Genomic DNA, 24,251 nt, shown 5'->3' on the forward strand with positions numbered 1-24,251 from the left:
TTCTGTAGTGCGGTGCAGGGGAGAGCCTGGGAGCCTTCCCACCAGCATTTCTGTGAGGGAAAATGGCGCTGTGTGCTGAGGAGAATAGGCCCCACCCCCTTTTCGGCGGGCTTCTTCTCCCGTTTTTCTGAGACCTGGCAGGGGTTAAATACATCCATATAGCCCCCAGGGGCTATATGTGATGTATTTTTAGCCAGAATAAGGTACTATCATTGCTGCCCAGGGCGCCCCCCCCAGCGCCCTGCACCCTCAGTGACCGCTGCTATGAAGTGTGCTGACAACAATGGCGCACAGCTGCAGTGCTGTGCGCTACCTTATGAAGACTGAAGAGTCTTCTGCCGCCGGTTTCTGGACCTCTTCACTTTTCGGCATCTGCAAGGGGGTCGGCGGCGCGGCTCCGGGACGAACCCCAGGGTGAGACCTGTGTTCCGACTCCCTCTGGAGCTAATGGTGTCCAGTAGCCTAAGAAGCCAATCCATCCTGCACGCAGGTGAGTTCACTTCTCTCCCCTAAGTCCCTCGTAGCAGTGAGCCTGTTGCCAGCAGGACTCACTGAAAATAAAAAACCTAACAAACTTTTACTCTAAGCAGCTCTTTAGGAGAGCCACCTAGATTGCACCCTTCTCGGCCGGGCACAAAAATCTAACTGAGGCTTGGAGGAGGGTCATAGGGGGAGGAGCCAGTGCACACCACCTGATCCTAAAGCTTTTACTTTTGTGCCCTGTCTCCTGCGGAGCCGCTAATCCCCATGGTCCTGACGGAGTCCCCAGCATCCACTTAGGACGTCAGAGAAAATGCTCTGTTCCTGGACTTTCCTGGTAATGTATGATTGCCATCACCTGTGGTGAGCTAGGTAATTGATAAGAAAGGTGATGGCAATCATACATTACCAGTAAAGTCCAGGAACAGAGCATTTTCTCCCTCATGGAGAGGGTCAGGTAGGCAAGTATGCCTTAGATATTTTAGTAAATAGTAAAAAGGATATTTTGTTACTTTTGTCTGTCATCGATTTTTCAATAAAGTTATACAATAAAAAAAAAGATCTGCACTAAATAAATTGATAGTGTGAAGGCAAGAATTCACTAAAACCACACTGAATGTAATAAAAAAACAGCAAGATTTATTAAAACAGAAAATACACAACACTGTACATGAAAAACAATCAAGTCAAATGATAAATACACATGAAAAACTAGCAGACCATAAATATAACCAGGGACCTGTATCAGATTAATACATAGGTTAGTCTTTAAACTAGAGTACCTACCCATTAGAGATGAGCGGGTTCGGTTCCTCTGAATCCGAACCCGCCCGAACTTCATGTTTTTTTTCACGGGTCCGAGCGACTCGGATCTTCCCGCCTTGCTCGGTTAATCTGAGCGCGCCCGAACGTCATCATCCCGCTGTCGGATTCTCGCGAGGCTCGGATTCTATCGCGAGACTCGGATTCTATATAAGGAGCCGCGCGTCGCCGCCATTTTCACACGTGCATTGAGAGTCATAGGGAGAAGACGTGGCTGGCGTCCTCTCCGTTTAGAGAAGAGAGAGACACAGTAGAGACGAGAGAGACACAGTAGTAGTAATTTTGGGGAGCATTATTAGGAGGAGTACTACTATACTACTATACTACTTGCTGAAGTGATATAGATTAGATAGTGTGACTGTAAGTGTATTGTATTATCTGACTTGTGGGGGAGACACTGACAGTGGGGAGCAGTTAGAGTCTGAGAGCAGGACTCAGGAGTACATATAACGTACAGTGCACACTTTTGCTGCCAGAGTCAGTGCCACACTGCCATTGTTGTGACCACACTGACCACCAGTATAATAATATATTTTGTGATTGTCTGCTTAGGACTCGGAGTACTAGTTGCAAGTTGCAACGTGAGTGACCTGACCACCAGTTTAATAATCAATCACCACCAGTTTATTATATATATATATATATATATATATATAATTGTATATAATATATATATATATATATATATATATATATATATAATATTGTATACCACCTACCCGTGGTTTTTTTTTTTCATTCTTCTTTATACATACTACTATAGTAGCTTACTGTAGCAGTCTGCGGTGCTGCTGACCTGACAGTGTCCAGCAGGTCCGTCATCAGTCATTACATAATAAATATATGTAGTACCTGTCCGGCTGCAGTACTAGTGATATTATATTGATTTCATCTCATTATCAATAATTTATCATCCAGTCTAGACTCTATATTAGCAGCAGACACAGTACGTTAGTCCACGGCTGTAGCTACCTCTGTGTCGGCACTCGGCAGTCCATCCATAATTGTATACCACCTACCCGTGGTTTTTTCTTTTTCTTTCTTCTTTGTACATACTACTATAGTATAGTAGCTTACTGTAGCAGTCTGCGGTGCTGCTGAGCTGACAGTGTCCAGCAGGTCCGTCATCAGTCATCATTACCTAATAAATATATTATCTACCTGTCCGGCTGCAGTACTAGTGATATTATATATACATACATATATATATTGATTTCATATCATTATCATCCAGTCTATATTAGCAGCAGACACAGTACGGTAGTCCACGGCTGTAGCTACCTCTGTGTCGGCACTCGGCAGTCCATCCATAATTGTATACCACCTACCCGTGGTTTTTTTTTTCTTTCTTCTTTGTACATACTACTATAGTATAGTAGCTTACTGTAGCAGTCTGCGGTGCTGCTGAGCTGACAGTGTCCAGCAGGTCCGTCATCAGTCATCATTACCTAATAAATATATTATCTACCTGTCCGGCTGCAGTACTAGTGATATTATATATACATACATATATATATTGATTTCATAGCATTATCATCCAGTCTATATTAGCAGCAGACACAGTACGGTAGTCCACGGCTGTAGCTACCTCTGTGTCGGCACTCGGCAGTCCATCCATAATTGTATACCACCTACCCGTGTTTTTTTTTTCTTTCTTCTTTGTACATACTACTATAGTATAGTAGCTTACTGTAGCAGTCTGCGGTGCTGCTGAGCTGACAGTGTCCAGCAGGTCCGTCATCAGTCATCATTACCTAATAAATATATTATCTACCTGTCCGGCTGCAGTACTAGTGATATTATATATACATACATATATATATTGATTTCATATCATTATCATCCAGTCTATATTAGCAGCAGACACAGTACGGTAGTCCACGGCTGTAGCTACCTCTGTGTCGGCACTCGGCAGTCCATCCATAATTGTATACCACCTACCCGTGGTTTTTTTTCTTTCTTCTTTGTACATACTACTATAGTATAGTAGCTTACTGTAGCAGTCTGCGGTGCTGCTGAGCTGACAGTGTCCAGCAGGTCCATCATCAGTCATCATTACCTAATAAATATATTATCTACCTGTCCGGCTGCAGTACTAGTGATATTATATATACATACATATATATATGATTTCATATCATTATCATCCAGTCTATATTAGCAGCAGACACAGTACGGTAGTCCACGGCTGTAGCTACCTCTGTGTCGGCACTCGGCAGTCCATCCATAATTGTATACCACCTACCCGTGGTTTTTTTTTCTTCTTTCTTCTTTGTACATACTACTATAGTATAGTAGCTTACTGTAGCAGTCTGCGGTGCTGCTGAGCTGACAGTGTCCAGCAGGTCCGTCATCAGTCATCATTACCTAATAAATATATTATCTACCTGTCCGGCTGCAGTACTAGTGATATTATATATACATACATATATATATTGATTTCATATCATTATCATCCAGTCTATATTAGCAGCAGACACAGTACGGTAGTCCACGGCTGTAGCTACCTCTGTGTCGGCACTCGGCAGTCCATCCATAATTGTATACCACCTACCCGTGTTTTTTTTCTTTTCTTTCTTCTTTGTACATACTACTATAGTATAGTAGCTTACTGTAGCAGTCTGCGGTGCTGCTGAGCTGACAGTGTCCAGCAGGTCCGTCATCAGTCATCATTACCTAATAAATATATTATCTACCTGTCCGGCTGCAGTACTAGTGATATTATATATACATACATATATATATTGAATTCATATCATTATCATCCAGTCTATATTAGCAGCAGACACAGTACGGTAGTCCACGGCTGTAGCTACCTCTGTGTCGGCACTCGGCAGTCCATCCATAATTGTATACCACCTACCCGTGGTTTTTTTTTTCTTTCTTCTTTGTACATACTACTATAGTATAGTAGCTTACTGTAGCAGTCTGCGGTGCTGCTGAGCTGACAGTGTCCAGCAGGTCCGTCATCAGTCATCATTACCTAATAAATATATTATCTACCTGTCCGGCTGCAGTACTAGTGATATTATATATACATACATATATATATTGATTTCATATCATTATCATCCAGTCTATATTAGCAGCAGACACAGTACGGTAGTCCACGGCTGTAGCTACCTCTGTGTCGACACTCGGCAGTCCATCCATAATTGTACACCACCTACCCGTGTTTTTTTTTTCTTTCTTCTTTGTACATACTACTATAGTATAGTAGCTTACTGTAGCAGTCTGCGGTGCTGCTGAGCTGACAGTGTCCAGCAGGTCTGTCATCAGTCATCATTACCTAATAAATATATTATCTACCTGTCCGGCTGCAGTACTAGTGATATTATATATACATACATATATATATTGATTTCATATCATTATCATCCAGTCTATATTAGCAGCAGACACAGTACGGTAGTCCATGGCTGTAGCTACCTCTGTGTCGGCACTCGGCAGTCCATCCATAATTGTATACCACCTACCCGTGGTTTTTTTTTTCTTTCTTCTTTGTACATACTACTATAGTATAGTAGCTTACTGTAGCAGTCTGCGGTGCTGCTGAGCTGACAGTGTCCAGCAGGTCCGTCATCAGTCATCATTACCTAATAAATATATTATCTACCTGTCCGGCTGCAGTACTAGTGATATTATATATACATACATATATATATATTGATTTCATATCATTATCATCCAGTCTATATTAGCAGCAGACACAGTACGGTAGTCCACGGCTGTAGCTACCTCTGTGTCGGCACTCGGCAGTCCATCCATAAGTATACTAGTATCCATCCATCTCCATTGTTTACCTGAGGTGCCTTTTAGTTGTGCCTATTAAAATATGGAGAACAAAAATGTTGAGGTTCCAAAATTAGGGAAAGATCAAGATCCACTTCCACCTCGTGCTGAAGCTGCTGCCACTAGTCATGGCCAAGACGATGAAATGCCAGCAACGTCGTCTGCCAAGGCCGATGCCCAATGTCATAGTACAGAGCATGTCAAATCCAAAACACCAAATATCAGTAAAAAAAGGACTCCAAAACCTAAAATAAAATTGTCGGAGGAGAAGCGTAAACTTGCCAATATGCCATTTACCACACGGAGTGGCAAGGAACGGCTGAGGCCCTGGCCTATGTTCATGGCTAGTGGTTCAGCTTCACATGAGGATGGAAGCACTCAGCCTCTCGCTAGAAAAATGAAAAGACTCAAGCTGGCAAAAGCAGTAGCACCGCAAAGAACTGTGCGTTCTTCGAAATCCCAAATCCACAAGGAGAGTCCGACTCCAATTGTGTCGGTTGCGATGCCTGACCTTCCCAACACTGGACGTGAAGAGCATGCGCCTTCCACCATTTGCACGCCCCCTGCAAGTGCTGGAAGGAGCACCCGCAGTCCAGTTCCTGATAGTCAGATTGAAGATGTCAGTGTTGAAGTACACCAGGATGAGGAGGATATGGGTGTTGCTGGCGCTGGGGAGGAAATTGACCAGGAGGATTCTGATGGTGAGGTGGTTTGTTTAAGTCAGGCACCCGGGGAGACACCTGTTGTCCGTGGGAGGAATATGGCCACTGACATGCCTGGTGAAAATACCAAAAAAATCAGCTCTTCGGTGTGGAAGTATTTCAACAGAAATGCGGACAACAGGTGTCAAGCCGTGTGTTGCCTTTGTCAAGCTGTAATAAGTAGGGGTAAGGACGTTAACCACCTCGGAACATCCTCCCTTATACGTCACCTGCAGCGCATTCATAATAAGTCAGTGACAAGTTCAAAAACTTTGGGTGACAGCGGAAGCAGTCCACTGACCAGTAAATACCTTCCTCTTGTAACCAAGCTCACGCAAACCACCCCACCAACTCCCTCAGTGTCAATTTCCTCCTTCCCCAGGAATGCCAATAGTCCTGCAGGCCATGTCACTGGCAATTCTGACGATTCCTCTCCTGCCTGGGATTCCTCCGATGCATCCTTGCGTGTAACGCCTACTGCTGCTGGCGCTGCTGTTGTTGCTGCTGGGAGTCGATGGTCATCCCAGAGGGGAAGTCGTAGGACCACTTTTACTACTTCCACCAAGCAATTGACTGTCCAACAGTCCTTTGCGAGGAAGATGAAATATCACAGCAGTCATCCTACTGCAAAGCGGATAACTGAGGCCTTGGCATCCTGCGTGGGGAGAAACGTGGTTCCGGTATCCATCATTACTGCAGAGCCAACTAGAGACTTGTTGGAGGTACTGTGTCCCCGGTACCAAATACCATCTAGGTTCCATTTCTCTAGGCAGGCGATACCGAAAATGTACACAGACCTCAGAAAAAGAGTCACCAGTGTCCTAAAAAATGCAGCTGTACCCAATGTCCACTTAACCACGGACATGTGGACAAGTGGAGCAGGGCAGGGTCAGGACTATATGACTGTGACAGCCCACTGGGTAGATGTATGGACTCCCGCCGCAAGAACAGCAGCGGCGGCACCAGTAGCAGCATCTCGCAAACGCCAACTCTTTCCTAGGCAGGCTACGCTTTGTATCACCGGTTTCCAGAATACGCACACAGCTGAAAACCTCTTACGGCAACTGAGGAAGATCATCGCGGAATGGCTTACCCCAATTGGACTCTCCTGTGGATTTGTGGCATCGGACAACGCCAGCAATATTGTGTGTGTATTAAATATGGGCAAATTCCAGCACGTCCCATGTTTTGCACATACCTTGAATTTGGTGGTGCAGAATTATTTAAAAAACGACAGGGGCGTGCAAGAGATGCTGTCGGTGGCCAGAAGAATTGCGGGACACTTTCGGCGTACAGGCACCACGTACAGAAGACTGGAGCACCACCAAAAACTACTGAACCTGCCCTGCCATCATCTGAAGCAAGAAGTGGTAACGAGGTGGAATTCAACCCTCTATATGCTTCAGAGGTTGGAGGAGCATCAAAAGGCCATTCAAGCCTATACAATTGAGCACGATATAAGAGGTTGAATGCACCTGTCTCAAGCGCAGTGGAGAATGATTTCAACGTTGTGCAAGGTTCTGATGCCCTTTGAACTTGCCACACGTGAAGTCAGTTCAGACACTGCCAGCCTGAGTCAGGTCATTCCCCTCATCAGGCTTTTGCAGAAGAAGCTGGAGACATTGAAGGAGGAGCTAACACGGAGCGATTCCGCTAGGCATGTGGGACTTGTGGATGGAGCCCTTAATTCGCTTAACAAGGATTCACGGGTGGTCAATCTGTTGAAATCAGAGCACTACATTTTGGCCACCGTGCTCGATCCTAGATTTAAAGCCTACCTTGGATCTCTCTTTCCGGCAGACACAAGTCTGCTGGGGTTGAAAGACCTGCTGGTGAGAAAATTGTCAAGTCAAGCGGAACGCAACCTGTCAACATCTCCTCCTTCACATTCTCCCGCAACTGGGGGTGCGAGGAAAAGGCTCAGAATTCCGAGCCCACCCGCTGGCGGTGATGCAGGGCAGTCTGGAGCGACTGCTGATGCTGACATCTGGTCCGGACTGAAGGACCTGACAACGATTACGGACATGTCGTCTACTGTCACTGCATATGATTCTCTCAACATTGAAAGAATGGTGGAGGATTATATGAGTGACCGCATCCAAGTAGGCACGTCACACAGTCCGTACTTATACTGGCAGGAAAAAGAGGCAATTTGGAGGCCCTTGCACAAACTGGCTTTATTCTACCTAAGTTGCCCTCCCACAAGTGTGTACTCCGAAAGAGTGTTTAGTGCCGCCGCTCACCTTGTCAGCAATCGGCGTACGAGGTTACATCCAGAAAATGTGGAGAAGATGATGTTCATTAAAATGAATTATAATCAATTCCTCGTGGAGACATTGACCAGCAGCAATTGCCTCCACAAAGTACACAGGGAGCTGAGATGGTGGATTCCAGTGGGGACGAATTGATAATCTGTGAGGAGGGGGATGTACACGGTGATATATCGGAGGATGATGATGAGGTGGACATCTTGCCTCTGTAGAGCCAGTTTGTGCAAGGAGAGATTAATTGCTTCTTTTTTGGTGGGGGTCCCAACCAACCCGTCATTTCAGTCACAGTCGTGTGGCAGACCCTGTCACTGAAATTATGGGTTGGTTAAAGTGTGCATGTCCTGTTTATACAACATAAGGGTGGGTGGGAGGGCCCAAGGACAATTCCATCTTGCACCTCTTTTTTCTTTAATTTTTCTTTGCGTCATGTGCTGTTTGTGGAATGTTTTTTGGAAGGGCCATCCTGCGTGACACTGCAGTGCCACTCCTAGATGGGCCCGGTGTTTGTGTCGGCCACTAGGGTCGCTTATCTTACTCACACAGCTACCTCATTGCGCCTCTTTTTTTCTTTGCGTCATGTGCTGTTTGGGGAGGGTTTTTTGGAAGGGCCATCCTGCGTGACACTGCAGTGCCACTCCTAGATGGGCCCGGTGTTTGTGTCGGCCACTAGGGTCGCTTATCTTACTCACACAGCTACCTCATTGCGCCTCTTTTTTTCTTTGCGTCATGTGCTGTTTGGGGAGGTGTTTTTGGAAGGGCCATCCTGCGTGACACTGCAGTGCCACTCCTAGATGGGCCCGGTGTTTTGTGTCGGCCACTAGGGTCGCTTATCTTACTCACACAGCTACCTCATTGCGCCTCTTTTTTTCTTTGCGTCATGTGCTGTTTGGGGAGGGTTTTTTGGAAGGGCCATCCTGCGTGACACTGCAGTGCCACTCCTAGATGGGCCCGGTGTTTGTGTCGGCCACTAGGGTCGCTTATCTTACTCACACAGCTACCTCATTGCGCCTCTTTTTTTCTTTGCGTCATGTGCTGTTTGGGGAGGGTTTTTTGGAAGGGACATCCTGCGTGACACTGCAGTGCCACTCCTAGATGGGCCCGGTGTTTGTGTCGGCCACTAGGGTCGCTTATCTTACTCACACAGCTACCTCATTGCGCCTCTTTTTTTCTTTGCGTCATGTGCTGCTTGGGGAGGGTTTTTTGGAAGGGACATCCTGCGTGACACTGCAGTGCCACTCCTAGATGGGCCCGGTGTTTGTGTCGGCCACTAGGGTCGCTTATCTTACTCACACAGCTACCTCATTGCGCCTCTTTTTTTCTTTGCGTCATGTGCTGTTTTGGGGAGGGTTTTTTGGAAGGGACATCCTGCGTGACACTGCAGTGCCACTCCTATATGGGCCCGGTGTTTGTGTCGGCCACTAGGGTCGCTTATCTTACTCACACAGCTACCTCATTGCGCCTCTTTTTTTCTTTGCGTCATGTGCTGTTTGGGGAGGGTTTTTTGTGAAGGGCCATCCTGCGTGACACTGCAGTGCCACTCCTAGATGAGCCCGGTGTTTGTGTCGGCCACTAGGGTCGCTTATCTTACTCACACAGCTACCTCATTGCGCCTCTTTTTTTCTTTGCGTCATGTGCTGTTTGGGGAGGGTTTTTTTGGAAGGGACATCCTGCGTGACACTGCAGTGCCACTCCTAGATGGGCCCGGTGTTTGTGTCGGCCACTAGGGTCGCTTATCTTACTCACACAGCTACCTCATTGTGCCTCTTTTTTTCTTTGCGTCATGTGCTGTTTGGGGAGGGTTTTTTGGAAGGGACATCCTGCGTGACACTGCAGTGCCACTCCTAGATGGGCCCGGTGTTTGTGTCGGCCACTAGGGTCGCTTATCTTACTCACACAGCTACCTCATTGCGCCTCTTTTTTTCTTTGCGTCATGTGCTGTTTGGGGAGGGTTTTTTGGAAGGGACATCCTGCGTGACACTGCAGTGCCACTCCTAGATGGGCCCGGTGTTTGTGTCGGCCACTAGGGTCGCTTATCTTACTCACACAGCTACCTCATTGCGCCTCTTTTTTTCTTTGCGTCATGTGCTGCTTGGGGAGGTTTTTTTGGAAGGGACATCCTGCGTGACACTACAGTGCCACTCCTAGATGGGCCCGGTGTTTGTGTCGGCCACTAGGGTCGCTTATCTTACTCACACAGCTACCTCATTGCGCCTCTTTTTTTCTTTGCGTCATGTGCTGTTTGGGGAGGGTTTTTTGGAAGGGACATCCTGCGTGACACTGCAGTGCCACTCCTAGATGGGCCCGGTGTTTGTGTCGGCCACTAGTGTCGCTTAGCTTAGTCATCCAGCGACCTAGGTGCAAATTTTAGGACTAAAAATAATATTGTGAGGTGTGAGGTATTCAGAATAGACTGAAAATGAGTGGAAATTATGGTTTTTGAGGTTAATAATACTTTGGGATCAAAATGACCCCCAAATTCTATGATTTAAGCTGTTTTTTTTAGTGTTTTTTAAAAAAAACACCCGAATCCAAAACACACCCGAATCCGACAAAAAAAATTCGGTGAGGTTTTGCCAAAACGCGGTCGAACCCAAAACACGGCCGCGGAACCGAACCCAAAACCAAAACACAAAACCCGAAAAATTTCAAGTGCACATCTCTACTACCCATAGTAGATGTAATGCTACAGTGGAAGATAGTGTGATTGTCGGAATATGCACATAGATTTTAGATATGTGAATTATTTTGTCAATCCAAACACACCAAAGAAGTAATGATAAGGAGGAGAGACCGACCTGCCTGCGGCCCGCTAACTCGGCTATGTCCCCCCGTGGAAATAGACTCAGAGGCATGATGTTTTGGGATAATAAACTGGTCACAGCTTTATTTTGTTGCTTTACCTCATTAAACAACATGTTGCAGGGCACCAAAATAAGCAGTGGGCATTGCAAGCTTACGCTAATCAACCAAATTACCCGCCTTGACGTGCCCCTGCCTTTCCGGTAGGCGCAACTGCCTCGCCCCTCCGGGGAAGCCATCCCTGTGGAGCATATCACGCTCGCCTGACACGCCACGCCCGTGGCCCAACCGTCCAAAGCTGGTGCAGAGTGTGCGGCCATTCGCCGTGGGTGAATCTGCAATCCTTGGCTGGCTTCCCCCTTTCCTATGCCTTGCGCACTGCTAGTTTCCGCCACCCGAGGCTCACAGGCCAGCCTGAGAGCCGAAGCCCCCACCCTGCAACTGAGCGCTCCGCAATTGCCTCCAACGCTTCCTGGACTCATTGTTAAATAAATCAATTCCGACATCTGATAAATTCACCCCGCCCCCCTGTACATACCTCCTCTACTGCTACTGTCCCTATGCCGTATTACGCTACCCCTCCATCGCAATGGGTAGCTTACTCTCGGCTGTGTTTACTTTCTTCCTGGCTCTAGCCACACCTGCAACCCGCCAAGCTCCATACCTTGTTAGCTGGGCATGATGCTGCACCAGACAATTGTTGTCACGCTCCAGTGGTCCTAATCCACATCAAGTCAGCTTGCATGGCCTTAAGTAAATCAAGGGATTTTACTTTTCCAAGGTCGTTGCCCCCTAGGTGCAGCACTATTGCGTCCGGCTGACCTGCAAACTCTTCAGCGAGTAATAAAGCCCTTCTTAGCTCATGTCATCTCTTTCCATCTTCCCAAAGCAGAATACCTTCCCGACCTTGGCCGGGAGCCCAAGCTGCCGCCCATAAGGCCTCGTGGCGGCCCTGCTTGCTGCCCAGTAAATGTAGGAATGCCCGACAATCCATATCCGCCTCCCTCCATCGCGTCCTGTGAGAAGGGAGGGGGGGGGGGAGATATTATGTTAGTGATACCGCTGCCACGCCTTCTGTGGGCCTGATGTATGTCTTATAGCTACCGGACCGCCATCTACCTAAGGCCTTGATATCTTCCACTGGCCACCCCTTGCTAGCAGCTGGTGTTGCTGCCCCTATCCTAAATGAGTGGGTGCCAAATTTTTTCATGTCCCATCCCAGTCTTCCTAAGCATTTCTTAAAGACTGCTGTAAACTGGAACTTAGCGCAGCTGCGTCCCTGTGGATCAGGAAATTCTCCCCCCCTTACCTCCAAGAACTCTCTGACTGCACTCACCTCACCAGGCATACCGCTCTGTCCCGCTGCGCCCTTAAATGCACCCATCTACCCTTGCCTGTCTGATCATCTTGGACTTCTGTATCTTGCACAACACCGTGCCCTCTGTTACTGTGACAATCCTATTCTGAAGGCCTGAGCTGAAAGCACGCTTGGACTCAGCCACTAACTCGCTCCGCTGAATGCCATAATGAAAGCTGCTCTGAACAATCTAGCCTCATGCGCGTCCTCGCATACCCAGGGCACTATGCCTACCAGCTTTTTGAGCCTCTCTAAGGTCACTGGCTCCCTACTGTCAGATTTTCTCCCCTCTGCGGGGACTGCTAGACTTGAACCTAGGGAACTTCCATACTGCTGAGGTAAGGCCCCCTTTGTTCCCTGAGTGCTTGCTGTATCAGCGTGCAGCGTGTGTGCGCTATCTGTGCTGCTTCCCGGAATACCTCCCTCCCCTGCTACTCCCAGCTTTCAACCTCTGCACGTCTCCCATGCCCCCGCTGTTCCTTACTGACCGCTGGGCTACCCCAGGTGTAAAGAGGGGGACGGTCATACCTGCCCGTCCCCTCTTTCTCCCGCCGTTGGCCCACGGACTGCAAGGCATCTCTCCCCCTTATCCCGCTCCTGGCACCATCTTTGCGGCGCTTGCGCTTCTGTTTTCATGGTGTGAATAATATCACACTGATACAGCAGGAATACTAATCCACACTGCAGAATGTGACGTCTAGAGTAAAGGGCCCCATAAACTAGGATGATAATGCACCATTTCATCTGATTTTGGGCATTCGGCCCGATATATCGGGTGAAATCTGGCATTTTGGAGGTGTTTCTGATCCGATCCGATGCGCGTTCCCGTGAGCATCGGATCGGATCCTCCAGATTGAATGTGCTGCACATTCAATCATGTCCGACTCCGCAGGCATGGCTGGGATCACCCAGGATCGTCGAAGATATATCGTATGCAACAGGACAGCATGCAACGTATCTTGGGCGATCCTTCCCCCCCAGAGGATGTCAGGGTGATCGCCTGCGACATGTCAGACAGACATGTCGCGTAAGTGTATGGCGCCCTTTAGTGTATACCATAAGCAAAATTGAATACGGTGGACACCGTTAAGATCAAAGCTATTGTGGGGGAAAGGCAGGCTTATAGTGAGCGGTGGAACAAACTCTAATGTCTAATCCATCCTGCTTTACTGTATCATGGGGCAGGTTTTGTTAGTAGATGGTGGGTATAAATTACATGAACGCTGCTGTTACGTCTGGATAGGGCTAATAATAATGACAGGTACCCTGTGGCTAACGCGTTTCATCTCACTCCGGTTGTATATGCATTTTTCACCTTGGCTAGTATTATTAGCGCCTGAGAATGTTTTGTTATTTTAATATATATCATACAAATTATAATTGGAAATTGTAATGGTTTAGTCAACGTGTCCCAAAGCTACTCAATCAGATGCAGCATGTAGTCAGGCTTGGAGATAGATACTGAAATATGGAGACCAAAGTGAGGAGCAAGTAGCTTTCTCATGGGATGACTCAGGGTGGGACGGTGGCTCATGTGGGTCAGTCAAATTCAGACAAATGATATATGTAGGTTTTTCATTGGACATGCTGATAGTGAGTAGAAAACTAACTTTATATAGGGGTCTATTCGTGTAGCAGGGAAAAGCCCTCTTTAACGTAAAAGAGGGTCTTTCTCTGCTTCGTGCTATTCATGGAGCAGGTTACCAAGGATGAGTTCCAAAATTCTCCAGCGACAAAATTCTCCAGCGACAACCCCGCTCTGTGCCTGAATCGCATTACCACACTTTAGCAGGGAAGCTCAATGCCTCCCTGCTCTCTGCCAGGCACCCGTGATAGCCCCGCCCCTCTGAACTCCCAGCAGCCGCTGCTTCCTCCTGGGAGGTGAGTCGGTGGCGCGTACAGAGGCTGAATCCACGCATCGCGAGGGAAAGCCTGGAGAAGACCACACCGATGGACCCCAGGATACTGGATCGCATCGCCAGAGAGGTGAGTATACATGAATTGCTACTTATTACTAGGGATGAGCGGGTTCGGTTCCTCGGAATCCGAACCCGCCCGAACTTCATGTTTTTTTACACGGGGCCGAGCGCCTCGGATCTTCCCGCCTTGCTCGGTTAACCCGAGCGCGCCCGAACGTCATCATCCCGCTGTCGGATTCTCGCGAGGCTCGGATTCTATCGCGAGACTCGGATTCTATATAAGGAGCCGCGCGTCGCCGCCATTTTCACACGTGCATTGAGATTCATAGGGAGAGGACGTGGCTGGCGTCCTCTCCGTTTCTAGAGAAGAGAGTGAGACAGTAGAGAGAGACACAGTAGTAATTTTGGGGAGCATTAGGAGGAGTACTAGTTAGGTTACTTGCTGAAGTGATAGATAGTGTGACTGTATATTATCTGACTTGTGGGGGAGACACTGACAGTGGGGAGCAGTTAGAGTCTGAGAGCAGGACTCAGGAGTACATATAACGTACAGTGCACACTTTTGCTGCCAGAGTGCCACACTGCCATTGTGACCACACTGACCACCAGTATAATATATATTGTGATGGTCTGCTTAGGAGTACTACTTGCAAGTTGCTGATAGTGTGACCAGTGACCTGACCACCAGTCACCACCAGTTTAATATATATATTTATATATATATATAATTGTATATAATATATATATATATAATATTGTATATCACCTACCCGTGTTTTTTTTTTTTCTTTCTTCTTTATACATACTACTATAGTAGCTTACTGTAGCAGTCTGCGGTGCTGCTGAGCTGACAGTGTCCAGCAGGTCCGTCATCAGTCATTACATAATAAATATATATACCTGTCCGGCTGCAGTACTAGTGATATTATATATATATATATATTGATTTCATCTCCTTATCATCCAGTCTATATTAGCAGCAGACACAGTACGGTAGTCCACGGCTGTAGCTACCTCTGTGTCGGCAGTCGCTCGTCCATCCATAATTGTATACCACCTACCCGTGGTTTTTTTTTTTCTTTCTTCTTTATACATACTACTATAGTAGCTTACTGTAGCAGTCTGCGGTGCTGCTGAGCTGACAGTGTCCAGCAGGTCCGTCATCAGTCATTACATAATAAATATATATACCTGTCCGGCTGCAGTACTAGTGATATTATATATATATATATATTGATTTCATCTCCTTATCATCCAGTCTATATTAGCAGCAGACACAGTACGGTAGTCCACGGCTGTAGCTACCTCTGTGTCGGCAGTCGCTCGTCCATCCATAATTGTATACCACCTACCCGTGGTTTTTTTTTCTTTCTTCTTTATACATACTACTATAGTAGCTTACTGTAGCAGTCTGCGGTGCTGCTGAGCTGACAGTGTCCAGCAGGTCCGTCATCAGTCATTACATAATAAATATATATACCTGTCCGGCTGCAGTACTAGTGATATTATATATATATATATTAATTTCATCTCCTTATCATCCAGTCTATATTAGCAGCAGACACAGTACGGTAGTCCACGGCTGTAGCTACCTCTGTGTCGGCAGTCGCTCGTCCATCCATAATTGTATACCACCTACCCGTGGTTTTTTTTTTCTTTCTTCTTTATACATACTACTATAGTAGCTTACTGTAGCAGTCTGCGGTGCTGCTGAGCTGACAGTGTCCAGCAGGTCCGTCATCAGTCATTACATAATAAATATATATACCTGTCCGGCTGCAGTACTAGTGATATTATATATATATATATATATATATATATTGATTTCATCTCCTTATCATCCAGTCTATATTAGCAGCAGACACAGTACGGTAGTCCACGGCTGTAGCTACCTCTGTGTCGGCAGTCGCTCGTCCATCCATAATTGTATACCACCTACCCGTGGTTTTTTTTTTCTTTCTTCTTTATACATACTACTATAGTAGCTTACTGTAGCAGTCTGCGGTGCTGCTGAGCTGACAGTGTCCAGCAGGTCCGTCATCAGTCATTACATAATAAATATATATACCTGTCCGGCTGCAGTACTAGTGATATTATATATATATATATATATATATTAATTTCATCTCCTTATCATCCAGTCTATATTAGCAGCAGACACAGTACGGTAGTCCACGGCTGTAGCTACCTCTGTGTCGGCAGTCGCTCGTCCATCCATAAGTATACTAGTATCCATCCATCTCCATTGTTTACCTGAGGTGCCTTTTAGTTGTGCCTATTAAAATATGGAGAACAAAAATGTTGAGGTTCCAAAATTAGGGAAAGATCAAGATCCACTTCCACCTCGTGCTGAAGCTGCTGCCACTAGTCATGGCCGAGACGATGAAATGCCAGCAACGTCGTCTGCCAAGGCCGATGCCCAATGTCATAGTACAGAGCATGTAAAATCCAAAACACCAAATATCAGTAAAAAAAGGACTCCAAAATCTAAAATAAAATTGTCAGAGGAGAAGCGTAAACTTGCCAATATGCCATTTACCACACGGAGTGGCAAGGAACGGCTGAAGCCCTGGCCTATGTTCATGGCTAGTGGTTCAGCTTCACATGAGGATGGAAGCACTCAGCCTCTCGCTAGAAAACTGAAAAGACTCAAGCTGGCAAAAGCACCGCAAAGAACTGTGCGTTCTTCGAAATCCCAAATCCACAAGGAGAGTCCAATTGTGTCGGTTGCGATGCCTGACCTTCCCAACACTGGACGTGAAGAGCATGCGCCTTCCACCATTTGCACGCCCCCTGCAAGTGCTGGAAGGAGCACCCGCAGTCTAGTTCCTGATAGTCAGATTGAAGATGTCAGTGTTGAAGTACACCAGGATGAGGAGGATATGGGTGTTGCTGGCGCTGGGGAGGAAATTGACAAGGAGGATTCTGATGGTGAGGTGGTTTGTTTAAGTCAGGCACCCGGGGAGACACCTGTTGTCCGTGGGAGGAATAGGGCCGTTGACATGCCTGGTGAAAATACCAAAAAAATCAGCTCTTCGGTGTGGAAGTATTTCACCAGAAATGCGGACAACATTTGTCAAGCCGTGTGTTGCCTTTGTCAAGCTGTAATAAGTAGGGGTAAGGACGTTAACCACCTCAGAATATCCTCCCTTATACGTCACCTGCAGTGCATTCATAATAAGTCAGTGACAAGTTCAAAAACTTTGGGCGACAGCGGAAGCAGTCCACTGACCAGTAAATCCCTTCCTCTTGTAACCAAGCACACGCAAACCACCCCACCAACTCCCTCAGTGTCAATTTCCTCCTTCCCCAGGAATGCCAATAGTCCTGCAGGCCATGTCACTGGCAATTCTGACGAGTCCTCTCCTGCCTGGGATTCCTCCGATGCATCCTTGCGTGTAACGCCTACTGCTGCTGGCGCTGCTGTTGTTGCTGCTGGGAGTCGATGGTCATCCCAGAGGGGAAGTCGTAAGCCCACTTTTACTACTTCCACCAAGCAATTGACTGTCCAACAGTCCTTTGCGAGGAAGATGAAATATCACAGCAGTCATCCTGTTGCAAAGCGGATAACTGAGGCCTTGACAACTATGTTGGTGTTAGACGTGCGTCCGGTATCCGCCGTTAGTTCACAGGTGTCACGATCCGGGTATCTGGACGCCATTTCTTACCTATCAGATGCCTCCTAAGGCTGGCTCAGCGCTCCAGGACCGGATCCCATCTGTTATCCTGATGTGCACATTCCCGCATCCTCTCCTGTCTCTCTGGACGCAGTCACAGTAACGCCTTATACATCTGGCATGGCGTCTCCAGCGGCCTCCGCCGCCGTCCCTGAGCTTCTGCATTCAGAGTGGCGATTACGTCAGCCGCGGCCTCCGCTGTGTCCGCGTGGTCGGATGTGCATCTGTCAGCCTGGCGTCTCCTGTCTCCGGTGGCCGGCGCCGCCATTACTGTTTTCCAGACCACATGGATTACAATCCAAACTTCCCTCCAAGTGTCTGCATGGGCGCAGCCATCTTGGATTCTGTCAGCTGATCTTTCCTACCAATCCGTTGTCAGTATTATTAATTTGCATAATTGCCTAGCCAATGCCTTCCTTGCTGCAGGTATAAATAGGTTGTGCCTGAGCAAGGAAGGCGTCAGTGCTTTGGTTGTCAAACCTAGTTCCAGTTTGTCTCTCTCCTGTGATTGTCTTCCAGGTTCCAGCTCCTGTCTCCAGACTTCTGCTATAGAGACCCGCACCAGCATTCCATCTGCGGTGTAGCCTGACTCTCCGATCCATTCTGGACTCACCTGTTTCCAGCTACAACATCACCTGCTTCCAGCTCAGCTTCCAGCAGTGTACAGCTTCTCTTAAAGGGCCGGTGTCCTTTCTGCAGTTTACCACTCTCCACCGGTATTATTATTTCTCCGCTCTCAAATTCTACATTTCATCTATATTGCATCGCTCTCAAGCTTTATTTATTATTTAACTGGTTCCAGCCAGTATCCACTCCGTGCCAACACCTGTCTGGTTCTAACCAGTACCCACAGCAGCATTTTATCTACAGCAGTCCAGCTTTCCCTGGAACACCAGCTGGTACGACCCTGGGCTTTCCTCATTGCTACAGTTGAGCCTGGTAAGGACTTTCCAACTTGCAGATAATAAGAACTGTCTCATACCACCAGAGCTCTGTGGCCCCTGCCACCCTGTAGTACCCAGGAACTGTATTATTATTTCTCTGCTGATTTTTATGTTTCTTTTTACTGCTACTGTGATGCATGGAGTTTGTCATAAATAAATATCATTGACTTTTACTCAAGTTGTCGTGGTCACGCCTTCGGGCGGTTTCTCTTCATGTTACTTACATGTCCAGGGGTCTGATACAACCTCCCAGGTTCCGGTACATCTCAGCCCCTACAACTGAGGCTGCCTTCCGTCAGCTCAGGCCCTCAGTTGTGAAAACAGGGAACTAGACAATTTCTTGAGGCAGTGTGCCCCCGTTACCAAATACCATCTAGGTTCCACTTCTCTAGGCAGGCGATACCGAGAATGTACACGGACGTCAGAAAAAGACTCACCAGTGTCCTAAAAAATGCAGTTGTACCCAATGTCCACTTAACCACGGACATGTGGACAAGTGGAGCAGGGCAGGGTCAGGACTATATGACTGTGACAGCCCACTGGGTAGATGTATGGACTCCCGCCGCAAGAACAGCAGCGGCGGCACCAGTAGCAGCATCTCGCACACAGCTGAAAACCTCTTACGGCAACTGAGGAAGATCATCGCGGAATGGCTTACCCCAATTGGACTCTCCTGTGGATTTGTGGCATCGGACAACGCCAGCAATATTGTGTGTGCATTAAATATGGGCAAATTCCAGCACGTCCCATGTTTTGCACATAACTTGAATTTGGTGGTGCAGAATTTTTTAAAAAACGACAGGGGCGTGCAAGAGATGCTGTCGGTGGCCAGAAGAATTGCGGGACACTTTCGGCGTACAGGCACCACGTACAGAAGACTGGAGCACCACCAAAAACGCCTGAACCTGCCCTGCCATCATCTGAAGCAAGAAGTGGTAACGAGGTGGAATTCAACCCTCTATATGCTTCAGAGGTTGGAGGAGCAGCAAAAGGCCATTCAAGCCTATACAATTGAGCACGATATAGGAGGTGGAATGTACCTGTCTCAAGCGCAGTGGAGAATGATTTCAACGTTGTGCAAGGTTCTGCAACCTTTTGAACTTGCCACACGTGAAGTCAGTTCAGACACTGCCAGCCTGAGTCAGGTCATTCCCCTCATCAGGCTTTTGCAGAAAAAGCTGGAGGCATTGAAGGAGGAGCTAAAAGGGAGCGATTCCGCTAGGCATGTGGGACTTGTGGATGGAGCCCTTAATTCGCTTAACAAGGATTCACGGGTGGTCAATCTGTTGAAATCAGAGCACTACATTTTGGCCACCGTGCTCGATCCTAGATTTAAAACCTACCTTGGATCTCTCTTTCCGGCAGACACAAGTCTGCTGGGGTTCAAAGACCTGCTGGTGACAAAATTGTCAAGTCAAGCGGAACGCGACCTGTCAACATCTCCTCCTTCACATTCTCCCGCAACTGGGGGTGCGAGGAAAAGGCTCAGAATTCCGAGCCCACCCGCTGGCGGTGATGCAGGGCAGTCTGGAACGACTGCTGATGCTGACATCTGGTCCGGACTGAAGGACCTGACAACGATTACGGACATGTCGTCTACTGTCACTGCATATGATTCTCTCACCATTGAAAGAATGGTGGAGGATTATGTGAGTGACCGCATCCAAGTAGGCACGTCAGACAGTCCGTACTTATACTGGCAGGAAAAAGAGGCAATTTGGAGGCCCTTGCACAAACTGGCTTTATTCTACCTAAGTTGCCCTCCCACAAGTGTGTACTCCGAAAGAGTGTTTAGTGCCGCCGCTCACCTTGTCAGCAATCTGCGTACGAGGTTACTTCCAGAAAATGTGGAGAAGATGATGTTCATTAAAATGAATTATAATCAATTCCTCCGTGGAGACATTGACCAGCAGCAATTGCCTCCACAAAGTACACAGGGAGCTGAGATGGTGGATTCCAGTGGGGACGAATTGATAATCTGTGAGGAGCGGGATGTACACGGTGATATATCGGAGGATGATGATGAGGTGGACATCTTGCCTCTGTAGAGCCAGTTTGTGCAAGGAGAGATTAATTGCTTCTTTTTCGGTGGGGGTCCAAACCAACCCGTCATTTCAGTCACAGTCGTGTGGCAGACCCTGTCACTGAAATGATGGGTTGGTTAAAGTGTGCATGTCCTGTTTATACAACGTAAGGGTCGGTGGGAGGGCCCAAGGACAATTCCATCTTGCACCTCTTTTTTCTTTCATTTTTATTTGCGTCATGTGCTGTTTGGGGAGTGTTTTTTGGAAGGGCCATCCTGCGTGACACTGCAGTGCCACTCCTAGATGGGCCAGGTGTTTGTGTCGGCCACTAGGGTCGCTTAGCTTACTCACACAGCTACCTCATTGCGCCTCTTTTTTTCTTCTTTGCGTCATGTGCTGTTTGGGGAGTGTTTTTTGGAAGGGCCATCCTGCGTGACACTGCAGTGCCACTCCTAGATGGGCCAGGTGTTTGTGTCGGCCACTAGGGTCGCTTAGCTTACTCACACAGCTACCTCATTGCGCCTCTTTTTTTCTTCTTTGCGTCATGTGCTGTTTGGGGAGTGTTTTTTGGAAGGGCCATCCTGCGTGACACTGCAGTGCCACTCCTAGATGGGCCAGGTGTTTGTGTCGGCCACTAGGGTCGCTTAGCTTAGTCATCCAGCAACCTCTGTGCAAATTTTAGGACTAAAAATAATATTGTGAGGTGTGAGGTATTCAGAATAGACTGAAAATGAGTGGAAATTATGGTTTTTGAGGTTAATAATACTTTGGGATCAAAATGACCCCCAAATTCTATGATTTAAGCTGTTTTTTAGGGTTTTTTGAAAAAAACACCCGAATCCAAAACACACCCGAATCCGACAAAAAAAATTCGGTGAGGTTTTGCCAAAACGCGGTCGAACCCAAAACACGGCCGCGGAACCGAACCCAAAACCAAAACACAAAACCCGAAAAATTTCAAGTGCACATCCCTTACAGCTATATATTGTATTGAACCAATGTGATGTATAGTGATCAGTAACAATTCGTTTTTCGTTATTTACATTAATGCAGCCCATAGTCTGAAAGTTCAAGTGATTAATAATCATTATCATAATGCTAATATCATTATAATACAGGGGGTGTGGAGTAAAAAAATAAAAAGAGAAATAACAGCTACATACCAGTAAGTTTAATAATAATAGCATAAAAACATATAGAAATAAATATCTACAGGTATATCAAATATTTTTAGCACTATAAATTAAAAATAGTATATATGTAGAGAAGCAAATCAGATTGCTGGGGTTACGGTTGTTAGGTCGACACAACTTAGGTTGACACTTATTAGGTTGACCACTGAAGGTCAACAATGCCATTAGGTTGACATGGCCGTTAGGTCGACATGTAGTAGGTCGACATGTCAAAAGGTCGACATGAGTTTTTCACATTTTTCGGATTTTTTCATACTTAAAGATCCACGTGGACTACGATTGGAACGGTAATCTGTGCTGAGCGAGGCGGTAGCGGAGCGAGGCACCTTGCCCGAAGCATGGCGAGCGAAGCGAGCCATGTGAGCGGACACGGTGCACTAATTTGGGTTCCCCTTCACTTTACAGAGAAAACAACACCAAAAACAGTAAAAAACCTCATGACGAACTTTTGACCTGTCGACCTACTACAGGTCCACCTAATGCCCACGTCGACCTAATGGCAATGTCGACCTTCAGTGGACGACCTAATGAGTGTCAACCTAAGTTAGGTCGACCCAACGACCCATACCCGATTGCTGTATAGCAGTACCGTATAATGACAAGAGTTCAAATATACTGTATGAAAAAACAAACAAACAAACAAACAAACAATATAACAATCAACTGATCAAGTTATCTAGAACACTGACAAGTTAAAAGCTTAATTTAGAGTGTGTGTTATTTAATGGTCTTCAGAGCTGGCTTTATGGACCATCCTGTTGGGGAATGGGCTCTCTACTGCCCGCCATTGAAGAAGTTAAATCTTAATTTGAAGGGGCTGCAATGCCCAAGGCTTGTGGGAGGTATACACCTTAGACCAGTGGTAGCCAACCCTGATCCTCGAGAGCTACCAACAGTTAACGTTTTCCAGGCCTCCTCACAGAATCCATCTGTGGATCTTTTAAAATGTGTCAGTGAGTAATGACTACACTTGTGCACCTGCTAGGTGAGCTGAAAAACGTGAACTGTTGGTAGCTCTTGAGGACCAGGGTTGGCTACCACTGCCTTAGACATTGGATGCCCGAGAACTTTTGTATTCCATTGCCCTCACCAACCAGCCAGAAGGTAACCCATTGGTAAGGAATGCCCTCCACCAAACATGTAGTAACTGGATATAGTAGCACTCACTTGCCCAGTGTAGGTGGCAGTAGATTTTGATATAGCTCCAGGATGGGGTCTCTGAAAGCTATATCCCAAATATTCTTTGCTTCAACCTAGTAGCACCCTGTACTTCTAATCATAGCACATTGGAATGTCTCATATGCTCTCCAAAAACAAAAAAACATAGAGTCAGTCTCTTGTAGTCCTGCGGAAGCGCCCCGTTACAGCCCTGAATAGCACAATAACTATAAGTGAGATCACTGGCCGCATAATATGTCACTATGAAATCTTCAGCGTCAGACCTGGTCTATGCACTCTCTTCAGGTCCTGTATTTGTTGGTCTGACCAGCCAAGGCCAGGGAGTCTAGAAGAGAGAATCAAATGACATTGGAATTACTGTTCATTCACAACACACATCCTCATTAAGATCATAGTCAGGATATAAGCAAGCCACCTCTATCCATGCATGCTGTTACATTGGGATGCAGTCAAGATCCCACCGGACGGGATCCCGGCGGTCGGAATCCCGACTGGCACAATCCTGACATATTCTCCCTCTGTGGGTGTCCACGACACCCACAGAGGGAGAATAAATTAGTGTGCCTGCAGCGTGGCGAGCGCAGCGAGCCTGCAAGGGGCTGGGATGCGCTTGCCCCCCTGTCGGGATCGTCCCGGTGTCAGTATCCCGACTGGCGGGATCCCATTTCATTACACTGGTTCTATATTCGACATTAAACGGGTTATTGTTACTTGCTACCAGACATGAGCAAATCAAGTTTAGCCGAATCATGTATTTTGAGACTCAGCGCTGGCAAATTAATTAATGGTTGATCTTGGTTCTCCCAAAATGTAAATAAACTAGAAATTATCCCGCACCAGACTGAGATATAGAGATTAATTAGAAAAAAAACCCAACTAGCACAAATAGACCCCAATGGATGGCTATCCGTTATGTTGGAGGTGCTCCAGGAATAATGTAACAAGTACACAGTTAATCGACGTATGTGGTAGGACCCACACACGGACTCCCCACTGCAGGGGGAGCCGTGACTAGCAGCGCGAGCATACAGCGGGTGAAGCGGCACAGAACGGCTGAGATCGGTATCTTCCTTCTCTTCTCTTCCTTCCAGTTT

The 24,251-nt window shown here is 47.0% G+C and overlaps 1 protein-coding gene across 1 annotated transcript in view; it reads right to left on the reverse strand.

The window, feature by feature from the left end:
- Positions 1–23,016: 23,016 nt before the first annotated feature.
- The window catches only part of LOC135057514 (NACHT, LRR and PYD domains-containing protein 12-like), a 56,084-nt gene continuing 54,849 nt past the window's right edge, over positions 23,017–24,251 (reverse strand). Inside the window, exon 9 of the mRNA XM_063963373.1 lies at positions 23,017–23,482. Within this exon, the coding sequence (XP_063819443.1) occupies positions 23,398–23,482 (85 nt within the window). The 3' untranslated portion in view covers positions 23,017–23,397. The remainder of the gene's footprint in view (positions 23,483–24,251) is intronic.

Source organism: Pseudophryne corroboree, chromosome 3 (genome assembly GCF_028390025.1).
Source record: "Pseudophryne corroboree isolate aPseCor3 chromosome 3, aPseCor3.hap2, whole genome shotgun sequence".
Classification (NCBI taxonomy): Eukaryota; Metazoa; Chordata; class Amphibia; order Anura; family Myobatrachidae; genus Pseudophryne; species Pseudophryne corroboree.